Source organism: Anopheles ziemanni, chromosome 2 (genome assembly GCF_943734765.1).
Source record: "Anopheles ziemanni chromosome 2, idAnoZiCoDA_A2_x.2, whole genome shotgun sequence".
In the NCBI taxonomy this organism is placed as follows: Eukaryota; Metazoa; Arthropoda; class Insecta; order Diptera; family Culicidae; genus Anopheles; species Anopheles ziemanni.
Genome location: NC_080705.1, coordinates 87,143,241 through 87,163,408, shown reverse-complemented (window position 1 = coordinate 87,163,408; position 20,168 = coordinate 87,143,241). Strand labels below are relative to the sequence as shown.

Genomic DNA, 20,168 nt, shown 5'->3' with positions numbered 1-20,168 from the left:
TGGTTGGTAGGCTAGCTAATTCTGTGAATTTTGACAGTACCATTGCGAGGTATACCAAAGATTGAACATGATTTTTTTTTATTTTAAAACTACCGTTACAGAATGATGGAAAAATAATCGGAAAAGGTGTTTAGCTATTCAAGACTTCGAGGAGTATCTCAAATCAAAGGAGTTGCATTGAAAGTGATTTCAAAATTGGAGCCAATAAAATCGAAAAACTTCTTAATTTGCAAGGAATTTCGTGTTTCTGAAAACCACAAAAGCTATAAAACTGTTGAAAACAAACGCAAAGAATAATTTAAAGCAATTTGATACGTTTCGACGATGTAGAAACAGTCTTCAAAACTGCTTGATTATCATGTAAACTGCACACATAAAATGCGCTCAAGTGCGTTACTCCTTTTGTCTTCCTCGATGCCTATTATGTGGCCGACCACACAAAAGGATATTCCTCTTCTCACTGGTCAGTTGTATCCAGCCGTCCGGTCAGGCTCAGTCCGTAATCCATATCCTGCACCAGTCCGCGTAGAGTGTGAAGTGCTGTTGTAATTATTTTCTGTCTTTTTGTTGTTGGTGCCATGTGTGCAGTGTTGTAAAAAGTAAGAAACAATTCCACTTACCACTGCGTTAAGGACGCACAATTATTGTTCTCTGTATGCTTGCCGAAAATCACGCAAAAAGCTTAGTTGAAAAGAAATCTTAGGTTATGAGTCGCCACGTGTTTAGTGAAACAAAAGAATTTTGTTATAATGCAACCCTTTTTCTACCTTTATTGCTTTGCGTGTAGGGTATGGATTTCCTGGCCGTTCTGGTTTTGCTGCTGACGGCAGGCGTGATAGCAGAACCGCGCTTCTTTGGCGGAGGTTCCTCCAAAGCATGCGGATCGCACGAGTTTCAGTGTGAAAATGGTGCCTGCATCCCGATTTCTGGGCATTGCAACGACAGTCAAGACTGTGCCGATGGAAGTGATGAAACTGACTGTGGTAAGTTGAGATGTTATGGACAACGCTACTAGCATTTGTACCAATTCCTAACCAATGATTGTTGCACGTGTGCATGTGCAGATTTTTTCCTCTGCAAGGCACCGTTCTGGTATCGCTGCAAGCACGACACCACGTGCATCAGTGCCTCGAGTCGGTGTGACAAGCAGCGTGATTGTGTTGGCGGCGACGACGAGGAAAACTGCGACAACTATGAGGTCCCGCACAAGGCACAGTTGTGCAGCAAGTCCGAGTTCACCTGCACCGACAAAGCCTGCATCCCGACCGACCTGGTGTGCGACGGGGTCGAGCACTGCCTGGACGGGTCGGACGAAACGATCGGCTGCATCGACATCGAGAGCAAGTGCAAAGGGTTCCTGTGCAAGAACAAGCACTGCCTGCCGACGAGCAGCTGGGTGTGCGACGGGATGAACGACTGCGGCGACGGTTCGGACGAGGAGCACTGCGTCAACGAGTGCAATCTCGAGCACCGGAAGTTTGAGTGCAACAATAATCACACGTGCATCGATGTGGAGCAGGTGTGCAACGGAAAGGATGACTGTGGGGATAATAGCGACGAGCGGGCGGGTTGCAAATCCGATGCCTGCACGCGTCTCAAATGCGCACCACAGCCGTGCAAGGTAATGCCCGACGGTAAGGCCGTGTGTCTCTGCGAACCTGGGTACAAGTTTGACGAGCCATCGGGCAAGTGCCAGGACGTGAACGAGTGCGATCGGTATGGGTTGTGTTCGCAGGGTTGTATCAATACGCCCGGTTCGTTCCGGTGCACCTGCATCGACAAGTTTCACCTGATGCGCGACGGTAGAACGTGCGAGCTGTCCTCCGGCACGGAAGCGCTGATGCTGTACACCACCCAGAAAGCCGTCGGTGGCCTTTACCTCTCCTCGATGCACCAGTACTACATCGCCAAAGAGCTATCGCAGGTTATTGGCGTCGCGTACGATGGGAGCCACGTGTACTGGACGGACATTGCGCACAAAACGGAATCGATCGAGCGCGCGCTGGAGGATGGAAGTAAACGGGAGTTGTTGCTTACGGCGGGGCTTATTTCCCCCGAGGACATTGCGCTCGATTGGTTGACCGGAAACATATACTTCAGCGACAGTGGGCAGATGCACATTGCCGTCTGCTCGAACGATGGTTACCACTGCAAGGCGATCATACAGGATCAGCTACATAAACCGCGCGGTATCGCACTGCTTCCCCAGAACGGATCGATCTTCTATAGCGATTGGGGTAACAATGCACTGATTGGGCGGGCCCGGATGGACGGAAGCAACCAGACCGTCATTGTCAGCGAGGGAATCCACTGGCCGAACGGGTTGACGCTGGACTGGCCGAACGATCGTCTGTACTGGATCGATGCGAAGCTGAAGCGTATCGAAAGTATGCGGTTTGATGGGCGCGATCGTGTTGTTGTTTTGTCGGACGTCCTGAAGCATCCTTTTTCGATTGCCGTGTTCAACGACCGCATCTATTGGTCCGATTGGGATACCAGGAGCATTCAATCGTGTGACAAATTCACCGGAAAGAATCGTCGTACGGTAGTGCACGATCGTATGATCTTCGGTAAGTGTTATATATTTTAAAAAATATACAAGACCCTTTTCAAAAGTATTATATGCATGTAATTACACTATCTAAAAAGGTGCATAGTTTAGTAACAATAATTGGAAATATATTTCTTATCTTCCATAGATGTCCACATCTATCATTCGAGTATACAACCGAAGGGAAATCATGCCTGCTTGAACCACACCTGCTCGCATCTGTGTCTGCTCACGACCAACGTCACCTACACCTGTGCCTGCCCGGAGGGAATGCAACTGCACCAGGACAAGCACACCTGCGTCGATGTGTCGAAGCGCCAGAAGCTTCTGCTAGGCATCGGTAACTACTTGGTATCGCTTAAGCATCACCCATTCGGGCGCCACGAGGCGGGCAAAGGCGAAGGGCTGCATCTGACCATCAGCCTGATGGCGTTCAACAGCGTCACCGGCGATGTGTTCATCGCGGACAACGTGCAGAAAGCCATCTTCACCGTGGAGCCCGAGTCGGCGAGGACGCAGCAGGTGGTTGGCAGCGGGATCGGGCAGATTTCCGCCCTGGCCTTCGATTACCTGAGCAACACGCTGTACTGGGCCGATTCCGAAAGGTCCACTATTGAGATATATAGTCTGCAGACCCATCATCGGTCTATCATTCAGCACTTCCTGGGCGATGACGTGCCGGTCGCGTTGGCCCTCATTCCGGAGACTGGCAAAATGTTTATCGCCCTCCGGTCGCTTACCGTGCCGCCGCACACGCACATCGATCGGCAGGATATGACGGGGCGCGGTGAACATACGCACGTTATCGAGAGCCGGCTCAGCAGTAACGGAACGATCAGCTTTGCCGTCGATCACGATCTGCGGGCAATCTTCTGGAGCGATATGGGTAGCAATCGCATCGAAATCACCAGCTACGAGGGTGACACGCGCCACCTGTACCGGGAGTACCTTCGGCAACCGGTCGCACTTACCGTGATCGGGAACGAGCTCTTCTGGACGGGGTACCGTTCGCAGCGGTTGTACTGGTCGGACAAGCACAACGTGGGTGCGACTAAGAAGGTTAATATTCAGCTTCCACCGAACATGAGCGTACCGGATCGGATCCCGATTGCGGCTACACGACCCACGCAAAAGCACGACCACCCTTGCCTGAAGAAGAACGGTGGATGTTCGCATATCTGCGTTGCCGCTGGGCTCTATTCCGGTGCTTGCGTTTGCCCAACGGGAATGGTGTTCAATTCTTCGCTAAGCCAAAACTGTATCGATGCGACGGACTGTGAGTTCCGGTGCGAGTCGGGCGAATGTTTGCCGAAGAGCAAACGCTGTAACGGACACGTGGACTGCAAGGACCAGTCGGATGAGCAGAACTGTGATGCGAGCAAAGCGCGAATCACGGCCAGTTGCAAGTGGAACGAATTTCGTTGCACGGACGGAACGAAGTGTATTCCGTCGAGCAGGCGTTGCGATAAGACGAACGATTGTACCGATGCGTCCGACGAAGCGAACTGCGATGGCTACGAGCGGTATGGGACGTGCAGCGAGCTTCAGTTTACGTGCTCCAACGGGTTATGCATCGACGCGACTGGGAGATGCGACGGTATGGCTGACTGTGCCGATGGGTCGGATGAGGCGGGCTGTACGAAGGTGTCCAGCAAGCAGGAGCAAGCGATAACCTGCACCAGCGGGCTGTTCCGATGCAACAGCGGTCAGTGCATAGCCGGTTCGTGGGAGTGCGATGGCAGCCCGGACTGTGCCGATGCGTCCGACGAGCATGAAAACTGCCATCTCAACTCGAAGGAGTGCAGTCCCGGGTACAGTAAGTGCGCGATAGGGTACTGCATCAAGAGTACTTTGCTGTGCGATGGCAACGACGACTGCGGGGATGGTTCGGATGAGGAAAACTGCCACGACCGTCTGACCACGCAGTGTAAGGAGTCGGACTATACCAACTCGACGGTGTTTCACTGCGGTCGATCGAATCAGTGCTTTGAAATCGGAGTCCGATGCAACGGGACGGCTGAATGTCCGCATGGTGAGGACGAGGCGGACTGCACGAACTGTGGACTGCACGATTTTCAGTGCGACGATGGCACGTGCATCCGAAAGGAATGGCGCTGCGATAAGGACATCGACTGCGACGATGGATCGGACGAGAAGAACTGCACCGCTTCCGCTGACTCTCGTGCGAGCGCGCACCTGGACGAGTGTGGCGAAGGAACGTTCGAATGCCGACGTGGGGAATGCATTAAGCTGACGCAGGTCTGTGATGGGAAGCGTGATTGCTCGAACGGGAACGATGAGGATGGAAACTGCAACTCGGCATGCCTCGGTGGGCTGGGCCCATGCGATCAGATCTGCCGAAAGACGCCGGCCGGATCGGTGTGCAGCTGTTTGGAAGGGTTTCAGCTGGCGGGTAGCATGAAAAAGTGCGTCGATATTAACGAGTGCGAGAGTGGCCACCCGTGCGCACAGACGTGCACCAACATCAAGGGCTCGTACCGCTGCTCCTGCCACGAGGGATTTATGCTCAAGTCCGACAAAATGTCCTGCAAAGCGGTCGGAGCGACGCAGTACCTGCTCTACACAAAGTTCGATCAAGTGCGCAAGCTCACCCTTAACCCACCGCAAATCGAAACGCTACTGGCGGCGAATAGTAGTAAAATCGTGTCGATCGAGACGAATATCCACGCGAACCGGTTGTACTTTTCCTCGGAGGACAGCTCGGCCCTGTACGAGGTGGACCTCGCTACGAACGCCACGAAGGTGCTACAAAATGTCGGTGCACCGGCAAAGCTTGCGGTCGACTGGATATCGGGCAACGTGTACTTTATCGATATGGCTGAACCGTCGATAAAGGTGTGCAACTTTGCTCACGAAGCGTGCGCCCGGTTGGTCTCCTACACGAAGCGTAATTTCGTCAAAGCCCTAGCCATCGATCCGATAAAGAAAGTCATGTTCTACTCGGTGCTGTATTCGTGGATCTTCGAAATACCGCATTCGATGATATTCCGCGCCAACTTGGATGGCACGCTGCAGACGCTCATCCTCAAGCGGAATACGCTCATTTCGGCCATCGCACTGGACACGCAGAGTGAGATGCTGTACTTTACCGATCTGAGCGGAGATTCGCTTTGTAGCACGAACTATCTCGGCCAACATCTGAAGTACCTCGCCCGGGATCAGCCGCATCTGATCAACAAACCGGTGGAGCTAAGTATTTTCGAAAATCAAGCTCTGATCGTTAACCGAGGTTCGGCTACGATTGGCCAGTGTCAGCTGTTCGGCAACTATAAGTGTGCCCAGTTCAACGTCAACGTACCACCGTCACAGCAGCTCCTGCTGGTACACCAGTCCCGGCAGCCGTCGTCGTCGGCGTTGAATGTTTGTGACGCAAAGTTTATCAGCTGTGACCATCTGTGTATCCCGATGGAGACGAAGGGACGCTGTATTTGCCAGAATGGACAAGAGGTGCACGAAGGGGACAAATGTCCGGCTACTGAGGATAGCAGTCTAGCGGTGAAACCATTCCGCCATGCTTTGGAGGACGAACAATCAGCGGTAGAGCCAGACGCCGGAGAAGAGGGGTCCAGCTTTATGTCTAAACTTTTAAATTTCTCCTTGTACGCCCTCCTAATATCGGCCATCTGCGGTGCGGGTTACTATGTATACTGGCAACGGTTTAGCCACAAGTTCGACGTTGGCATACACTTTAACAACACGGAACTAAGTACCGTTGATAATGCGGATGTGGAATTGTACAAGTCCGGCTCGAATGTACTATCGTTCCAAGCGAATCCTTCCAGCACGCCTGCACGCGAAGAGTGCGATGCGGAATGTGAAAGTTACACGCAGAACAGTACGATAAGTGCCTCAGATGAGATGTATTACGATTATTCGAACGATTTGAATGAACGTTTGATAGTTTGAGGTGTGTTTGTGCGAGTGCTTCGCACATATTAAAGTTATGTGAATATCGAGGAAATATGGAGCGTTTCGCTGGTCTTAAAACGAAGACGTTAAATAAACTTGTCTTAAAACAAAGACTCTAACGTCACACCACAATGATTGTTTCGAAAGCCTAACAACTTGTTATAGGAGAAATAAATGTTACGTTATACATATATTATCTTTAAACATATTTTGTATCATTTGAAAGTAGTTTCCATTGTATTGCTATTTTTTCCCAAGTTTTCTTATACTATTGGTAAAAATAATTGTTTCCAGATACACACGTGTCTAAAACCGTTATCTTTGAATGTAGCAAGCGGCGGCTGCGTACTGTGTTTGAATTTGATGAAAATGGTTGAGTGCGTACCAAATATGATCTAAAGATGTCATTACAAAAAGCGCGGAAAAAACGTTAATGGCACAGTAAAAGAAAAAAACAATTCAATTTGGTATTTGCGGCAATATTTCTCATTTCCAAATTTAACATTTGTTTATTTCTTACTGACCTAGCAATTAATCGTACATATGACTGAAATGGTCTTGATACACCTGTATGTAGGTTTCTTTCTCCTGCGGTGTCATGTCCGCTATCAGCGTGTCGGTGATTTCATCCAACGGGTACGGCTTTCCGGCGACGGTGACCGTCGGTGTGTCGTCTTCCGAACCCGAATCCATTATCTCCACCGGGACTTCAGTGTTTTCGATATCCCTATCGATATCGTCGCTACTATCACTCGAGTTGCCGTCGTTGTTGTTCTGCGCGAGACCCCGTACCGCTTCGTTGGTGGTGTTGCTTGCGCTCTGCTTTTCGTGCTGCAACAGCACCGACATAATATCGTCTTCTTTCCGATTGCGTGCCGACGACATTACGTTCGTTGACGTGCTGCTATTACTAATACTGCCACCGAGGCTGTTGGAGGCGGAGATGGATGTAGGCTGCGTGGAGGTAAAGGCTGCCTTCTCCAGAATGGCATCGACCGAATTGTCATCCATGTCGTTCGAAATGACCGTCGACTCGGTCATCCAGACCGGGCGATCCTTACGCTGCGTCGTGGTATCGAGCGTATCGCTGTCGCCGATCGTAATGTCGACCCGAGTTTCCTCCACGGCGAACCCGCTCGATCGGGTAGCTTCGCCGGACCATTGTTCTGTTGGTGCTTTGTTGGTTGGTTTCGCGATACTGCGGGAAATAATAGAATCAATAGATTAAAGCTCAATATACAAAAATAACTTAAAGTACGACACTATCTGCACAACGTACCCCCGTATGGTGTCAATGTCCACCGGTTCCGGTTCTAGGATCTCCGGTGCAAGTTTGATTCCTTCCACCTGTCGCAGCAGATCGTACAAAGGTTGCAACTGTTCGTTAAACTTAGCTAGTAACAGTCTTGAGTCCTTCTTGGGCAGAGCGGAACTATCCTCCTCAACAGCGCTCCCGCAATAGGTGCAGCGGAACTCGTCCGTATTGAAATCGTACAGCTGATCCGCCTCGAGATCGGTGAACGTTTTTTTACAGGAAGGACACTTGAAGCTCGCCCTACTCGTGGCATCCCGTTCTTCCGTTTCCATTCGCTTGCGCATGTGGTCCAGTTTGTACTTGACCACATTGACGAACGTTTTGTAGTTGATGAAATAATAGTTTACCTTCTGCGCCTTACCGTCGGGCCCTGTTTCCATTTTCAGCCGTGATTGGAGAAATTTATCGTTTCGCAGAATGGAGATCCTTGCCCGTAGCATCTTGCGCTCGAATTTCAACAGTTCACATATGTCGTCCTCTTTCATGCACGGATTCCGCACCAGCATATCAACGACGAGCGCATCTTCGATGGTGTAAAACCCTCGCACCACAAATCGAGCCAGTTGCTTGAGGCTGCTTGGAATCTCCGTCACATATCGTTGGTCTCCCATTTTGGTATTCGAGAAACTTTACTAATTTACAGTAACTAAAAGGTTTGAAATGCTGTAAAAAAAAAAGCAAAAGTATTATAAGTATAAGCAGTACATAAGGCATACGGTAGGTGTTTAAATAAATATATTATAAAGTACAACTGAATACATTTTTCGAATTTTTTAAAATTAATGCAATTCCAGCACGAGGGACTAACAATTCCAAGTTCCGGACCGTTCCTCAAATAGCAAAACAAGCACACCACTAGGTTGGGCTGTTCATGCGTACCAGTTCACTTCTGAAGCGACAGCAACAATTCAACTGCCGCGGAGGCAGTATTGTTGTTCGTCCCACGACGGCCAGGTTCGATTGGGTCACGATTTTTCACTTCACTTTATGGCGGCTATCGACAAAGTTCGCGTGCTGGTTGTTGGCGATTCTGGTAACTAGTAACATAGCGTTTCTATTGTGCGCCACCTGGGTCCCCAACGACGAGCGATACAATGAGAAATTTGTGCTTTTCTACTGACCCGACTAGACACCGTGCCTGTTAGCGGTGCGCCATGTTGGAAATTGGCGTTTCGGACGGTGCAGTGCTGCCAGACAAATGTTTCAATGCTCGATTGTTTATGTTCATCAGCCGGTGAATTTTTTTATGTAAACACTGATGCTAGCACTGCATTTCGCAGATTTCGTACGATTCTGTTTCGGAATGCAAAACCGGGCATGTTTTGCGAAAGGGATATGGATTAATCGATACGAAATTACACCAGTTAACTCTCAACACCTTTTTTTTTGTCTTTGCAACTGCAACTTCTAACAAGAGGGCTCCTCTGACGAAACTTTTGTAAATAATTTCTGGTCTGCTATGTTATAACATTTTCTTTCTGAACATTTTCTTGCAGGTGTTGGAAAAACGTCCCTCACACATCTTATCGCCAACAATGAACCACTGACATCGCCCGGTTGGACGGTGGGTTGTTCGGTGGAAGTGAAACTGCACGAGTACAAGGAAGGAACTCCGTCACAAAATACCTTCTTCATCGAGCTATGGGATGTCGGAGGTTCGATTAGTCACAAGAATGCGCGAGGTGTTTTCTATAACCCAACGCACGGAATAATCCTCGTGCACGACCTTACCAACCGTAAAAGTCAAGAAAATTTACAGCAATGGCTAATGGAAATACTAAACAAGGAGGGAAAGGACACACTACGAGCAGGTGATACAATGGACATTGATCCGGAGCAGTTTCTCGGTTCGACGCAGGTAAGTGTTCGTCTTTTTTTTTTTCTCTAATATTTGAGTCACATAAAGCTCCATGACAGTAATGGCATAGTTTAAAATTTGCCAGATTCCTATCCTGGTCATCGGTACGAAGCTCGACATGTTGGACGAAAACAATAAGCACCGGATACTAAATCGCACGTTAGCAGGTAGCATAGCGGAACAGTGTGGAGCGGACGAAATTTGTCTCAATAGCCACGAGTCTCGATCGTTGGCCGCCGGAACGACCGACTCCGTGAAACTGGCTCGGTTTTTCGATAAAGTGATCGAGCGGAAGTATTACAGCCGGGACTCGGGACGTAAGTATACATCTAACTACACGTCTACTACCCTCGGTCCGTTCGGACCATACTTGACGCAACAACAGGCAACATCCTCGGCGAACACCTTTAGTTATCTCAATCCCAACCCAGTGACTGAAAGTTTATCGTAATATAATTCCGTTCAAACAATAATCCGCCAAAGCGCTAAGCGCTGTTTATTTGCATTCATCCGATAAGAAGATTGTAAGCACGTATACATTCAACACTGTTTAGCCAGGGGGCCATTTCATTTGCCGACCGCCCAGGAAATGCAAGTGCAGATGATAAACCGACTGTGCACCGTTTTTGCCGTCGTTGATAACCACACGGAACCCTTCTTCCAGTCCCTGCTCGGCCGCCACTTTCTTGCCGACTACCATCAGATGGCCGAGGAGTGCTTCGTCTTCCTCCGAGGCCTTGGACAGCTGGGGAATGGTTTTGCGAGGGATCACAAGAAAGTGTATGGGGGCCTGCGGATTCACATCGTTGAAAGCGACGCACTGAAAGGGATTTAAGGTGTTCATTCAGTAAATCCTTCCCACCGTCTACCATTCCGAAATCTTACTTTATCATCCTCGTAGATGAAGTTGCAGGGAATTTCCTTGCGTAGAATTTTACCGAAAATGGTATCTTCCGCGGCGGAATCCGCGGACTGCGCTTTTGCTACTTCGTCGGACATTTTTAACACACTGAAAAATGTTTTGCGAATCGCGAATCGATCCTTTTTGACATCATGCCGCCGGTTCGATTTGGTTTATACAGCAGGGTTCATGTTTTCAAGTCAGGTTAATGGCAGTTTTCAAATAAGTTTTGAAACAATAGTAGGGGAATATGGGGCGATAACCACCGGTGGAGTAAAATGTAGCACGTTTAATGCTAAACTATACAACAAAAGTTTACTCTATAATTACCAATGTTTATTCTATAGAGCATTTGATGGCTCTCGATAAAAAATTAAACAGAAAACCATGTACAATTACGCAGCGTTCTTCTGATGGTTTCAATGAAACACTGGAAATGTGATGATTTTGTTAGAAAGATATTTAACGAATTTTTAAAAGAGTATCACTTCATGCTATTTAGCGCCACAATTTTCCGTTCCGTGGATCTTTTTAGTTTTATCGGTTGTTGTGGTATTTTTGTTGCATAGAAAAGAAAATGAATTGGAAGATTTACAGCTTGAGCACGTGTTCAGCACGCTGTTGTTATATAATGCGCATCTGGCATGCATAGACGTAGCAGAACGAAGTTAGATATCTAATCACATTTTTGCTCTTGCACAATTCTGAAGAATGAAGTGTGTTTTTTCTGTTCAAATCATATTCTCGGTTTATCCATCGCGCAAGCAATTTAATACACTTAATTCGCATAGAAAATCATTTTATTTATATTTTGCTGTGATTTCCTATTTATTTTGCGAAACATGACTTAATTTGTGATATGATACCAGCCAGTAGGAAGTTTCGGATGGGGCAACGTTAGAATCGTTCAAAGGTCATAGAACTGCCTGCGTAAGTTTTTCTTTTTTAACGTTACTCTTTTCACTATCTTATAAATTTGCTGTAATTGAACTATGGAACTAAACTAAATCCAATACGGTAGGAATTTTTCTCATTAATTTCTGTATTTACATTATTTACACGGGGTATCGGCCATGCCGTCTAAATTGTGTTCATAGCTGCAGCAGTGTACTAACTCATCCTGTCCCGATGATTGTACAGGATACTTAGGGCCACAAACAATTTCATCGCTGTACTTATCCGGTCGCCAATGCTGGCACTGCTAACCTCTTGTGCTTCCTCGCCTGTGGAATGAACAACCTTTTTGAAAAATATTCTCACCATTGGTCCTGGGAGCCGCCCCGTACGTACCGTCCAAGATTTGCACAATAGTGCTGGCACTGGCGTACCTCTCCGGGGCACAGGTGTAGTTTCCGGCGTCATCGAATTCGGCGTTGCGTATCAAATGGTTCGAGGTAATGCTGTTGATGGACGATCGTTCGCGCTTACGCAGCGACTCGTAGGCAACGATCTGCAAATAGCCAAACGCAGATTTGTAAGATTTCCAAGCGAACGTGTAGGTGGTTTGGCTTTTTTTTTTACCTCATTGTGATGATACCAAACTATATGGTTCGGTCGCTCCGCATAATTATAGCTGACGATACAGGTGAGGCTTATGTTTTGCCCCTTGTAACCGTACACCATCGTACCCTCGAGAATTTGCGTGGTCGCCGCTAGGAACAGGTAATCTAAAACTCCGTCGGTTTAAGTTCCCTTGGAGACAGAAAAAGAAATTTCGCTGACAACTCACCGTTGACACGATCCGCGTACATCCGGTTGTAGACATCGCCCGCTTTCTTGCCCTCCGGAAGATGCTGCTCGCCGGAGGAAGGCGGAATGTCATAAAGTATGTCGTCCTGTCGTCTCACCAGCTCCGAGTCATCTGGAGAAAAGAGTTACGATAATGGCTCGTTAGCTCGATGATCGATGCTTCTGAGGGTAGGCAGGGGGCCCAGTAAGTGGACAGTATGTTTGTCGTTTGTCAATCTAGGATGTCTGAATTGTGGAAATTAAAAATAAATTAAGGAACAGTGAAAGTGGCACACTTTTGACCCGGAGGAAATGATTGACCGAAACACCGAGGAACCATGGAACCACCGCTGAAAGACCTACAAACCTCGTGATATATGTAATGAGCAGTTATTTATTGGACCGTGAGGCGCTTGTCCACCCCCCATTGGGCCGTGAGGGGGATTTAGAAACTGTTGAAGATTCTTCAGAAAAAAAGAAACAATTTCTTTCCGAATGAAGGACGTTAGTGGGCGATTTCCTTCGCCCACGGCCGCGGTCGTTGGCGCTTTCGCACTCCAATTATGTTTGCCGTTCCATGTTTTCCGTTTCGGTTTCGGTTGGGGATTTTTCTGTCTGTGTCAACGGCGATGTAAATTAACCGTTTAATAAGTCAGAACACCACATTTATAAAGCTGTGAGTGTCAAAATAAATGTCGACCGGCGTTAATATAAATGGCAGAGTGTGGTGCGGGTGGATTTCGGTGTTTTCCAAACTTCCTCACAAAAATATGTCGGCGCAACTAGCTTCGCTCGGTGATTGACGGTTGCCGGTTGTGTTCGGTTAGAAGTTTGCAGACCGACCGGAATTGTTTTGTTGAGTTTGAATTAACAAAGCAATCGGACACCGTCTGTTGGGATTTTCGAAACTAGCCGTAAGACGAAGGAATAGACGCAGAGGGGCTTTTGATACTAATGCATGACGGAAACTAACGACTCGTGGTTTAATTTATTTAACAAATTCTCTGACGTCATGAAGTGGAGATCGATGGACCTTGAAGCAGAACCTTCGTAACTCTTAATACTTGTATTAACAACAATATTTCCCCGCTCCAACACAAGCCAAGCACTCTTGTGCGAAGTATGCTCTGTTTACTACTTTTATTTTTGAACGGTTTCTAGAACGTTTCTTGGGATGATGCCGTCAAGCAGGAAACTAATTAATTCTTTTTTGCCAAATTTCCCACCTGTGAGATTTTTAATTTCTGCAACCTTTCCATATACTATTCTGCGGGCAGTTGTCATAAAAACTAATCTTTGGCATGGTGTTGAAAATATCCGCAAAAAGAATGTCGCCTTTAGGAGCTTAACTTTTTCATAATGGTTATCAATTATTATTGAGATTTCATTATTCAAAAGTTAGAAATTAATAAAAGAACACTTTAAAGATGCTACTAATTAAAACCATAATGTCAGCTGATTGATGATTGACTATGTCACAACTGATTACGCTACTGTTCAAACATGGTTGATGCATATTCAGCCCCAACATCGGCACTTGAAAGTGTGTTTACTCGGGGGAAAAATTAACTTTACCATCCCCATTCCAAGCCGGCGTCGGCGGCCTCAAGTGATAATGGCAGTCAACTGGTCGATAAATAATGCACCCATCACCCGGCAGCCGAGTGTTGCTGCTGCATAAGCAAATAAACGTTGCATTCAAATTGAAGCTGTAAGCAACTGTACATGCGTTGGCTTGACGCTGTTGACGCCGCCGTAGCAGATGAACATTTAAATTTCTCCAAAACCCGACCGCGGCCAGTCCTTGGCCATTGCCGGTACGATGGTGTTTGTTTCGATCCCGTCTCGCTTTTAGTTTACAATATCGCATCGTTGGAATTTGGCAGAATATATTGTGGCTTCAGCAGGCGCTGGCATCACGCAGTCATATCGGTTACGGATCGCGCACTAGAAATGGATGTTTATTTATCCGTCCTCTGTTGAACGGCTTGAACCTGGAGCGGAGCTGTTGTTGACCGACGATGTCTACCGAGCTTCTCCTTGGTAGGTTTTGTTTGGAATCCGGGGGGAAAGGGGCAACGAAACGTCCACATCTCCTTCCGGTTTCTCTAGTGGCGACGACGGCGATCGTGTTGCATTAGTGTGCATTGTGCTTCCGTCGGTTTCGCATCCAAGTGGGCGGCTGTTTGGCGAATCCGTGCGAGTTGTGTTTCGGAAGAAACTTCATCGACGTCGGTGGTCTCTTCGCGGGGTGTCGATAGAACTCGTGTTTCAAATACACAAAACCCGCATGGTTGGTTTTTGCTCGGTGCACATATATTCGTGGCAGCTTTAAATTGCACCTCGGCCTGCGATTTGGTGGAGGTCTGCGGTGACGGACCTGTGGTTTGTTTATTTGTGTTGCGCGGTGCATGACGGATGTAACGATCCAGTGTCGGGTTGGGTTCGATGGGTGCAATGATTTAGTGGTCCGGTGTCGAGTGTATTTACGATACTCCGCGGCGAGTGGCAGCGAGTGGAGCTCCGGACACCCCGCACATCGTCCGACATTCGATCCACTCCAAACGATTGTCCGATAAGAGAATAATTTGTTCAATATTGCGACCGATTGTGAATGTCTGCAATAAAATAATCGGCAAATGGCTAAATAAATCAACCCGGTGCCAATTATCCGCACAAACCGACATTTGCTTTCAGTGCGCGTTCGTGTGCAAACCCCCTAACATGGTTTAGTAGTTCCGTAATGGAAAAGTTTCAACACACCCACCCGTTTTTTTTATCATGGCCGCCTTCAATGTAATCGTTAAACGAGCTCAAGCACGGAGCTGCTTCTTACCGAGCACTATCAGATACAGCTGCAGGCTTTTAACGGGCATCGTCGAGATCTGGCACTCGTAGATGCCGGTGTCCTTCCTGCGCGTCCGTTTGATCTTCAGCGTCCACTCCTCCGTTTGCTTGTTGTGCAGCGCCTGAAACCGCTCGTCCGAGATGAACGCGTCGGAGTTGATGGCCAGTATGTGGAGGTCGTGGTGCCGCACCCAGGAGATGCTGTACTGGGCCAGGTTCTCCACGCGGCAGGTGAGGAATGCCGTCTCGCCCTCGCGCACCGTCACGTTGCGGGACACGGTCAGATCGAAGTACGGTTCGGTCCATTGCTGGCGCAGGGCAGGTGGTCGCGGTCGGTTAGTGCTACTCCAGGGGGTACCCTCGCGCCAGGCACTGGTGAATCCTGTGAACGGCACAAAGGGAAGTGGAATGAAATTTTAGGCCACGTTGGTGGTAGCTAAGGTTCATGTAATGCTGTGTAATACTAGTTCCAAATCCCTCATAATTTCTCTAAGGAGTATATCCCATTTCCCATGGTTAAGTTAATTTATGTCGACAGCGTCATGGTTGCAGATTTCCACCATAGCCTCGGAAATTAATGCCTCAGCTTAACACGAGCCGCATTGCAAGTCAAACCCGCTAGGTTCTCTCGGAGATTGAATACCTGACATTTGAAGCACGTACTGGCAAGCCGATGTAGGCCACCCGCGAAACCCGCCCTGACTCAGATCCTCTTCCAGACGGGAAGCAACCGATGGGAACTACCGCCGCCGCTCTTGAGCGGAGGGTTGATTATTTAATTTAACGCTATGCGACCGGGTAATGGGGTGTTAACGGCCGCCGGGCCGCGTCTTGCAATAGTAGGACAATTATGAGCAGTTTATGAGCAGTTGCGTAAAACAAACTTCCATCATCCATCTTGCCAAAGACCCCGTTTTCGGGCCGGGCAGGACATTCCCTTGGCATGTCTTCATCGTTGCTTCGGGAACAAACCAATCACCCCGGCTCGACTCATCCTGCCAGCTCCGAAAATGCCAAATGGAATGGATTACCCTCTCGAAACGGGGAAAGCAGGTGAGAGAGAGTGGGGGACAAGTGGGACATATTTCACGCACATTTACCGTCTGGCGTTTGTCCCACTCCCTGCTCGCTTTCATCTGCAGCCCATCCGCTACACGTTATGGTACTTTCATGTATCTTTATTGTTGTTTGCTTTTGTGTCCCGAGCATCTTTTTTTTGTTGTTGTGAGATCTCTGGCCTTCCGATCCGTTCGGGCGGGCCCGCATTCCGTGCCAGCGCTGAAATCGGGAAGGCTAATGGGCGAGTCTATTTTAGAAAACCGTGCACTGCCGCCGTTTGACACAGGACAGGAGGAGGCCCCGCTGCCAAAGCGGACCTGATCCACTTGGGTTAATCACCGTGTGAAACAATTTCTTACGTTTCGTACGGGCAGGGGAAGGCACCGCGGTTGCGGTGCGGACTGGATCGGAGCATCAGCACATGCTTTTTACAAGTGCAAAATATGTTGGCCGTATGTTCGTGAAGAATCGTGAAATGGGAGATGACAAATACGAAAGTGGGGAAAGCACTGTACAGGTTCTATTATTACGTGGCGCAGGAACTAAATATGGTTGGGGTATTTTTGGATGCGCAAATATCGTTTCCATGATCAGTTAAATATTCATTTCCTAGAATGTGTTCAAGGGAGCACAATCTAATCCTTTGTTGAATACTTTGGTTTGACGAGGTTTTTTTAAATTGAAATTTTTAATGTGTTTTTCTATCATTGGAAGGACCTACCGTATTTTAGTATGTATAACAACGTAACGCAAGAATAATTTAATGTTTGTGACGAAAAAGGTTTAACTTCAAATGTTACCCAATTTTAACAATTTGTTTTGTTACAATTCATAATTAACATGAGTGACAGACTTTGATAGTTGATGAACATAGAGAAAGTCCTTGTAAATACCAAATACGGTATTTTAATTTATAATTGTTCTATTTTTTTTGTTATTTTAGTCCTTTTAAGGAAAACGGTTTATTTACATATAAATTTACTTTCTTCCGTTTGATATTATTTGGGAATCTTTATCAATTGTTTACTATGGTTTTGTTTACAAAAAAAAGCCATATTCGCCGCTCGGAATGTAGACAAATATTTTATTTTTTTCAGTTATGTTGCACCTACTTTTCTGCTTGGTCTTCTGTGTTGTTCTCATTTTCGCACATTGTAAATAATCTGCCCAATCGATGTTCGCAGATCATCATATTTAATGGGTATGGTGGTAAAAAAGTCGTCACCATTTATTTGCCGTATTAAATGATGCCAAATGTTGTTTGAAACGTCGCCAAATGTTTGTATATTTTTACGGATTTTCTGCTCGCTCTCTTTTTCGATGGAGGATGCAACAAGCGAATGGAAAAAACGATTGTTTTGTACCGATGTTCAAACATGTGCTTTTAAATTCGAATGGATATGGGAATATTTTGTAGTGTAGCTATAGGTTTGTCTTAGTAAAGAAAAGTTCAGTTCACTGGCTTGACATTTGCCTGAATTCAATAAATCTTTCCGAGAGCAATGAATTCTTATCTACGTGCCGAGATCAAAACCTTTAATTGAGGCACGTCACCTAATACCGGCCGACTCAAAGCATAATACACCCTGCTGATGGATGGTATCCCTTTCCCATGTCCGTGTCTCTCCATTGTTGTGTGGAATGCCGTGCGCCATATTTGCTTTATGTATTCCGCCATGTTCGTTCGATTGCCACCGCAAAACCCTCTTCACCTGTCGGACTCGGTACGGCCGAACTCACGCGGGCGCGCGCTCGTTGATGAGGATCATTTGGTTTCCGCCGGGTTTAGTGTCGCTGGCCCGAGTCGAAACACGCAACACCTGCAGGACGTTACCGAGCGGCACACACACACACACACACACACACACACACATACTCGCATGTGGGGGTACTCGAAAATGTTTGTTTGGCGGCCGAACTGTCGGTTTGAGTGTGGCAATAGTCATGAAACTGTCACCGATCGTCGTCGTCGTCGTCGTCGGCGTCGTCCAACTCTGTTGTTGTGTGGGTAAAATTTATTGCCATCCATTTTCACTTCCGCCCCCAAACAGTGGGCCTGGGTGCTGCCGGACTTGTGGCAAAAAGGATTTGTGCAGACTTCCACCCCCCCACATCATGGTCCCTTCGATGTACGTGTTTGCCACAATCATCCTTCATGTGAGTGTGTTTCGATCCACGCGGGTTGGAGTAAATTAATTAAAGGTTTTGTTTTGCGCCCCCCCCAACGGAACGTGCGTGCTTCGGCGGGTGTGTGCCAATTTTCTTGTGCTGTGACATGCTGGCAAGGTTAATTGAAGTTAAAGGCGAAGCTGGTGCTCCGTTACGGCGTTTCAAGTGGAATTGCGTGTACCGCTTTGGGGTCGAAATTGTAATCATTTAATAGATTCCTGCGGCAAAAGCCGTTTCACAAGCTGAGAGCAAAGCCGAATACTTTAACTGTTCAAATGGAAGTGTTTATTATTACTTTAATCGGCCGCCCCTTTTTTTCTACCAAGCCAACTATCTCTTATGCGTGTCCGTACACAGATTTTAAGTTTTTTTAGAATTAGTATAGGTTATCTATGTTTAGAGTTGTATTTTTGTTTTACTGTATTTATCGGCATATAGAACTTAGCTCTTTCACGACTAAGGGACCAAAAATGTTTTTCCCATCTACAAAACTCGTTACTGTTTGTTCAACTATTATCAAAACGATACTTTTGAAACGAAACATCAAAGAAAACATTATGTCTAAGGTGGCAAAAATCAAAATTAATTGCTCCTAAACCAAACCATTCGTGCGTTCAACCAACAAAAACTGAGTATTTGGAAAGTTTATTATACTTGATGAATATATTATTTTTTCAGAATTTTTAATATGTAATTCGTATTGGAAAGCAAATAAAAGAAAATCCGATGTCATAACTATACTCGTCATTTATTTACATAGGGAAAAATATTTCCCATGAAATCATAAAAAAAACCTTCACCGACTGCACAGGTTTTTCTGGTGATATTCTCTTATTTTACACCCCAAATAGCCAAAATATTGTGTTGTATTGCCAATTCTAGTCTTGAAAACGGTCCTGAAAGGGTTAAATAATTTCAAGGTGGACATTTGAACTTTCATTTATAGGTTTTTTCTTCATCTTCACAATATCAAGTTCTCTATGAACATCTCAAAATTGTTTTTTTTTTCCAGCTTTTGTTATTGAAGGAAAGTTAATCACGAATGGTTCAAATCTTACAAACTACATATCAGTAGAAACTTAGCAGTATTTTTTGTCAATGTAGGTTAGTTGATAAGCGGACATCGTGCAATTCAGATGGAAAACAAATCAGTATACATCCAGAGATTCATGTCCTTCCTGTGCGTGATCGACTACTTATATTTGTATGTCCATAGTTCAGTTCTGATTTACAGTGTTTGAATGTCTTTCTTCGTTATGTAAAATTTTTGATAATTTTTCTACAAATTTGAATATGTTCTATTCACTCTTTTTTTGAGGACAAACGGTGCAAACCCTCACCTCTAAGTAATAGTGCATGATTGGTTGTGGCTGGTCGCCGAATCTGGTTTCGCTTGGTTTAACTTTGTATCCCAATCCGGTGGCCATCGTTCAGCTCGGCGACGAATTACCCGCCATGGCAGGGTTTCGTTTGTATCATTTAACAATTACTGACGGTTTTCCACCACATTGCCCGAGCGCCAAGATTTGTCAGCTTATTAGACTTATCCCAGGGGACGGTGGTGGAGTGAATGGGGGTTTTGAGTGACGCCGTTAGTGGCTGCTGCTGCTGCGTCTTCCACAACCTATTTAGCGCCGACCGTATGCTATCCATCCAATCCGCCAGGGAGCATAACGGGACGGGGAACGTTCATCCCTTGTCACGGCCAGTCAGCGAAATGCAGCGCCAACGTCAATCAGCCCTTTGCGCACCGAGGGAGGAACACATACGCACTCGTACAAACACACACACAAACGCTTGTTAGTGCCGC

At 46.8% G+C, this 20,168-nt stretch overlaps 5 protein-coding genes across 6 annotated transcripts; 2 read left to right on the top strand and 3 right to left on the bottom strand.

Moving 5' to 3' along the window:
* Window positions 1–467: 467 nt before the first annotated feature.
* Window positions 468–6,674, top strand: LOC131282508 (putative vitellogenin receptor). The gene is made up of 4 exons (XM_058311990.1): window positions 468–599; window positions 788–983; window positions 1,065–2,570; window positions 2,700–6,674. Exons 2-4 carry the CDS (start codon window positions 791–793, stop codon window positions 6,476–6,478), a joined length of 5,478 nt encoding a protein of 1,825 aa, XP_058167973.1. The 5' UTR covers window positions 468–599; window positions 788–790; the 3' UTR covers window positions 6,479–6,674.
* Window positions 6,675–6,960: 286 nt separating this feature from the next.
* On the bottom strand, window positions 6,961–8,948 carry LOC131282243 (general transcription factor IIE subunit 1). Its single transcript, XM_058311653.1, has 3 exons — window positions 8,676–8,948; window positions 7,761–8,459; window positions 6,961–7,679 (listed from the first exon to the last, which is right to left on the bottom strand). Exons 2-3 carry the CDS (start codon window positions 8,405–8,407, stop codon window positions 7,013–7,015), a joined length of 1,314 nt encoding a protein of 437 aa, XP_058167636.1. The 5' UTR covers window positions 8,408–8,459; window positions 8,676–8,948; the 3' UTR covers window positions 6,961–7,012.
* On the top strand, window positions 8,716–10,116 carry LOC131282244 (rab-like protein 3). 2 transcript variants are annotated; one of them, XM_058311656.1, is made up of 3 exons: window positions 8,716–8,829; window positions 9,293–9,654; window positions 9,740–10,116. In XM_058311656.1, the coding sequence occupies exons 1-3, from the start codon at window positions 8,784–8,786 to the stop codon at window positions 10,103–10,105; spliced, it is 774 nt and encodes a 257-aa protein (XP_058167639.1). In that variant the 5' UTR covers window positions 8,716–8,783; the 3' UTR covers window positions 10,106–10,116. The 2 variants fall into 2 exon arrangements, with proteins under 2 accessions (XP_058167639.1, XP_058167637.1); XM_058311654.1 differs by having other exon boundaries at window positions 9,725–10,116.
* LOC131282245 (adenosine 5'-monophosphoramidase HINT1) lies at window positions 10,114–10,683 on the bottom strand. The gene is made up of 2 exons (XM_058311657.1): window positions 10,540–10,683; window positions 10,114–10,474 (listed from the first exon to the last, which is right to left on the bottom strand). The coding sequence occupies exons 1-2, from the start codon at window positions 10,651–10,653 to the stop codon at window positions 10,205–10,207; spliced, it is 384 nt and encodes a 127-aa protein (XP_058167640.1). The 5' UTR covers window positions 10,654–10,683; the 3' UTR covers window positions 10,114–10,204.
* A 982-nt stretch (window positions 10,684–11,665) lies between these two features.
* On the bottom strand, window positions 11,666–17,332 carry LOC131294641 (uncharacterized). Its single transcript, XM_058322685.1, has 6 exons — window positions 17,302–17,332; window positions 15,120–15,512; window positions 12,285–12,416; window positions 12,077–12,222; window positions 11,846–12,005; window positions 11,666–11,778 (listed from the first exon to the last, which is right to left on the bottom strand). The coding sequence occupies exons 1-6, from the start codon at window positions 17,330–17,332 to the stop codon at window positions 11,666–11,668; spliced, it is 975 nt and encodes a 324-aa protein (XP_058178668.1).
* Between the last annotated feature and the right edge of the window lie 2,836 nt (window positions 17,333–20,168).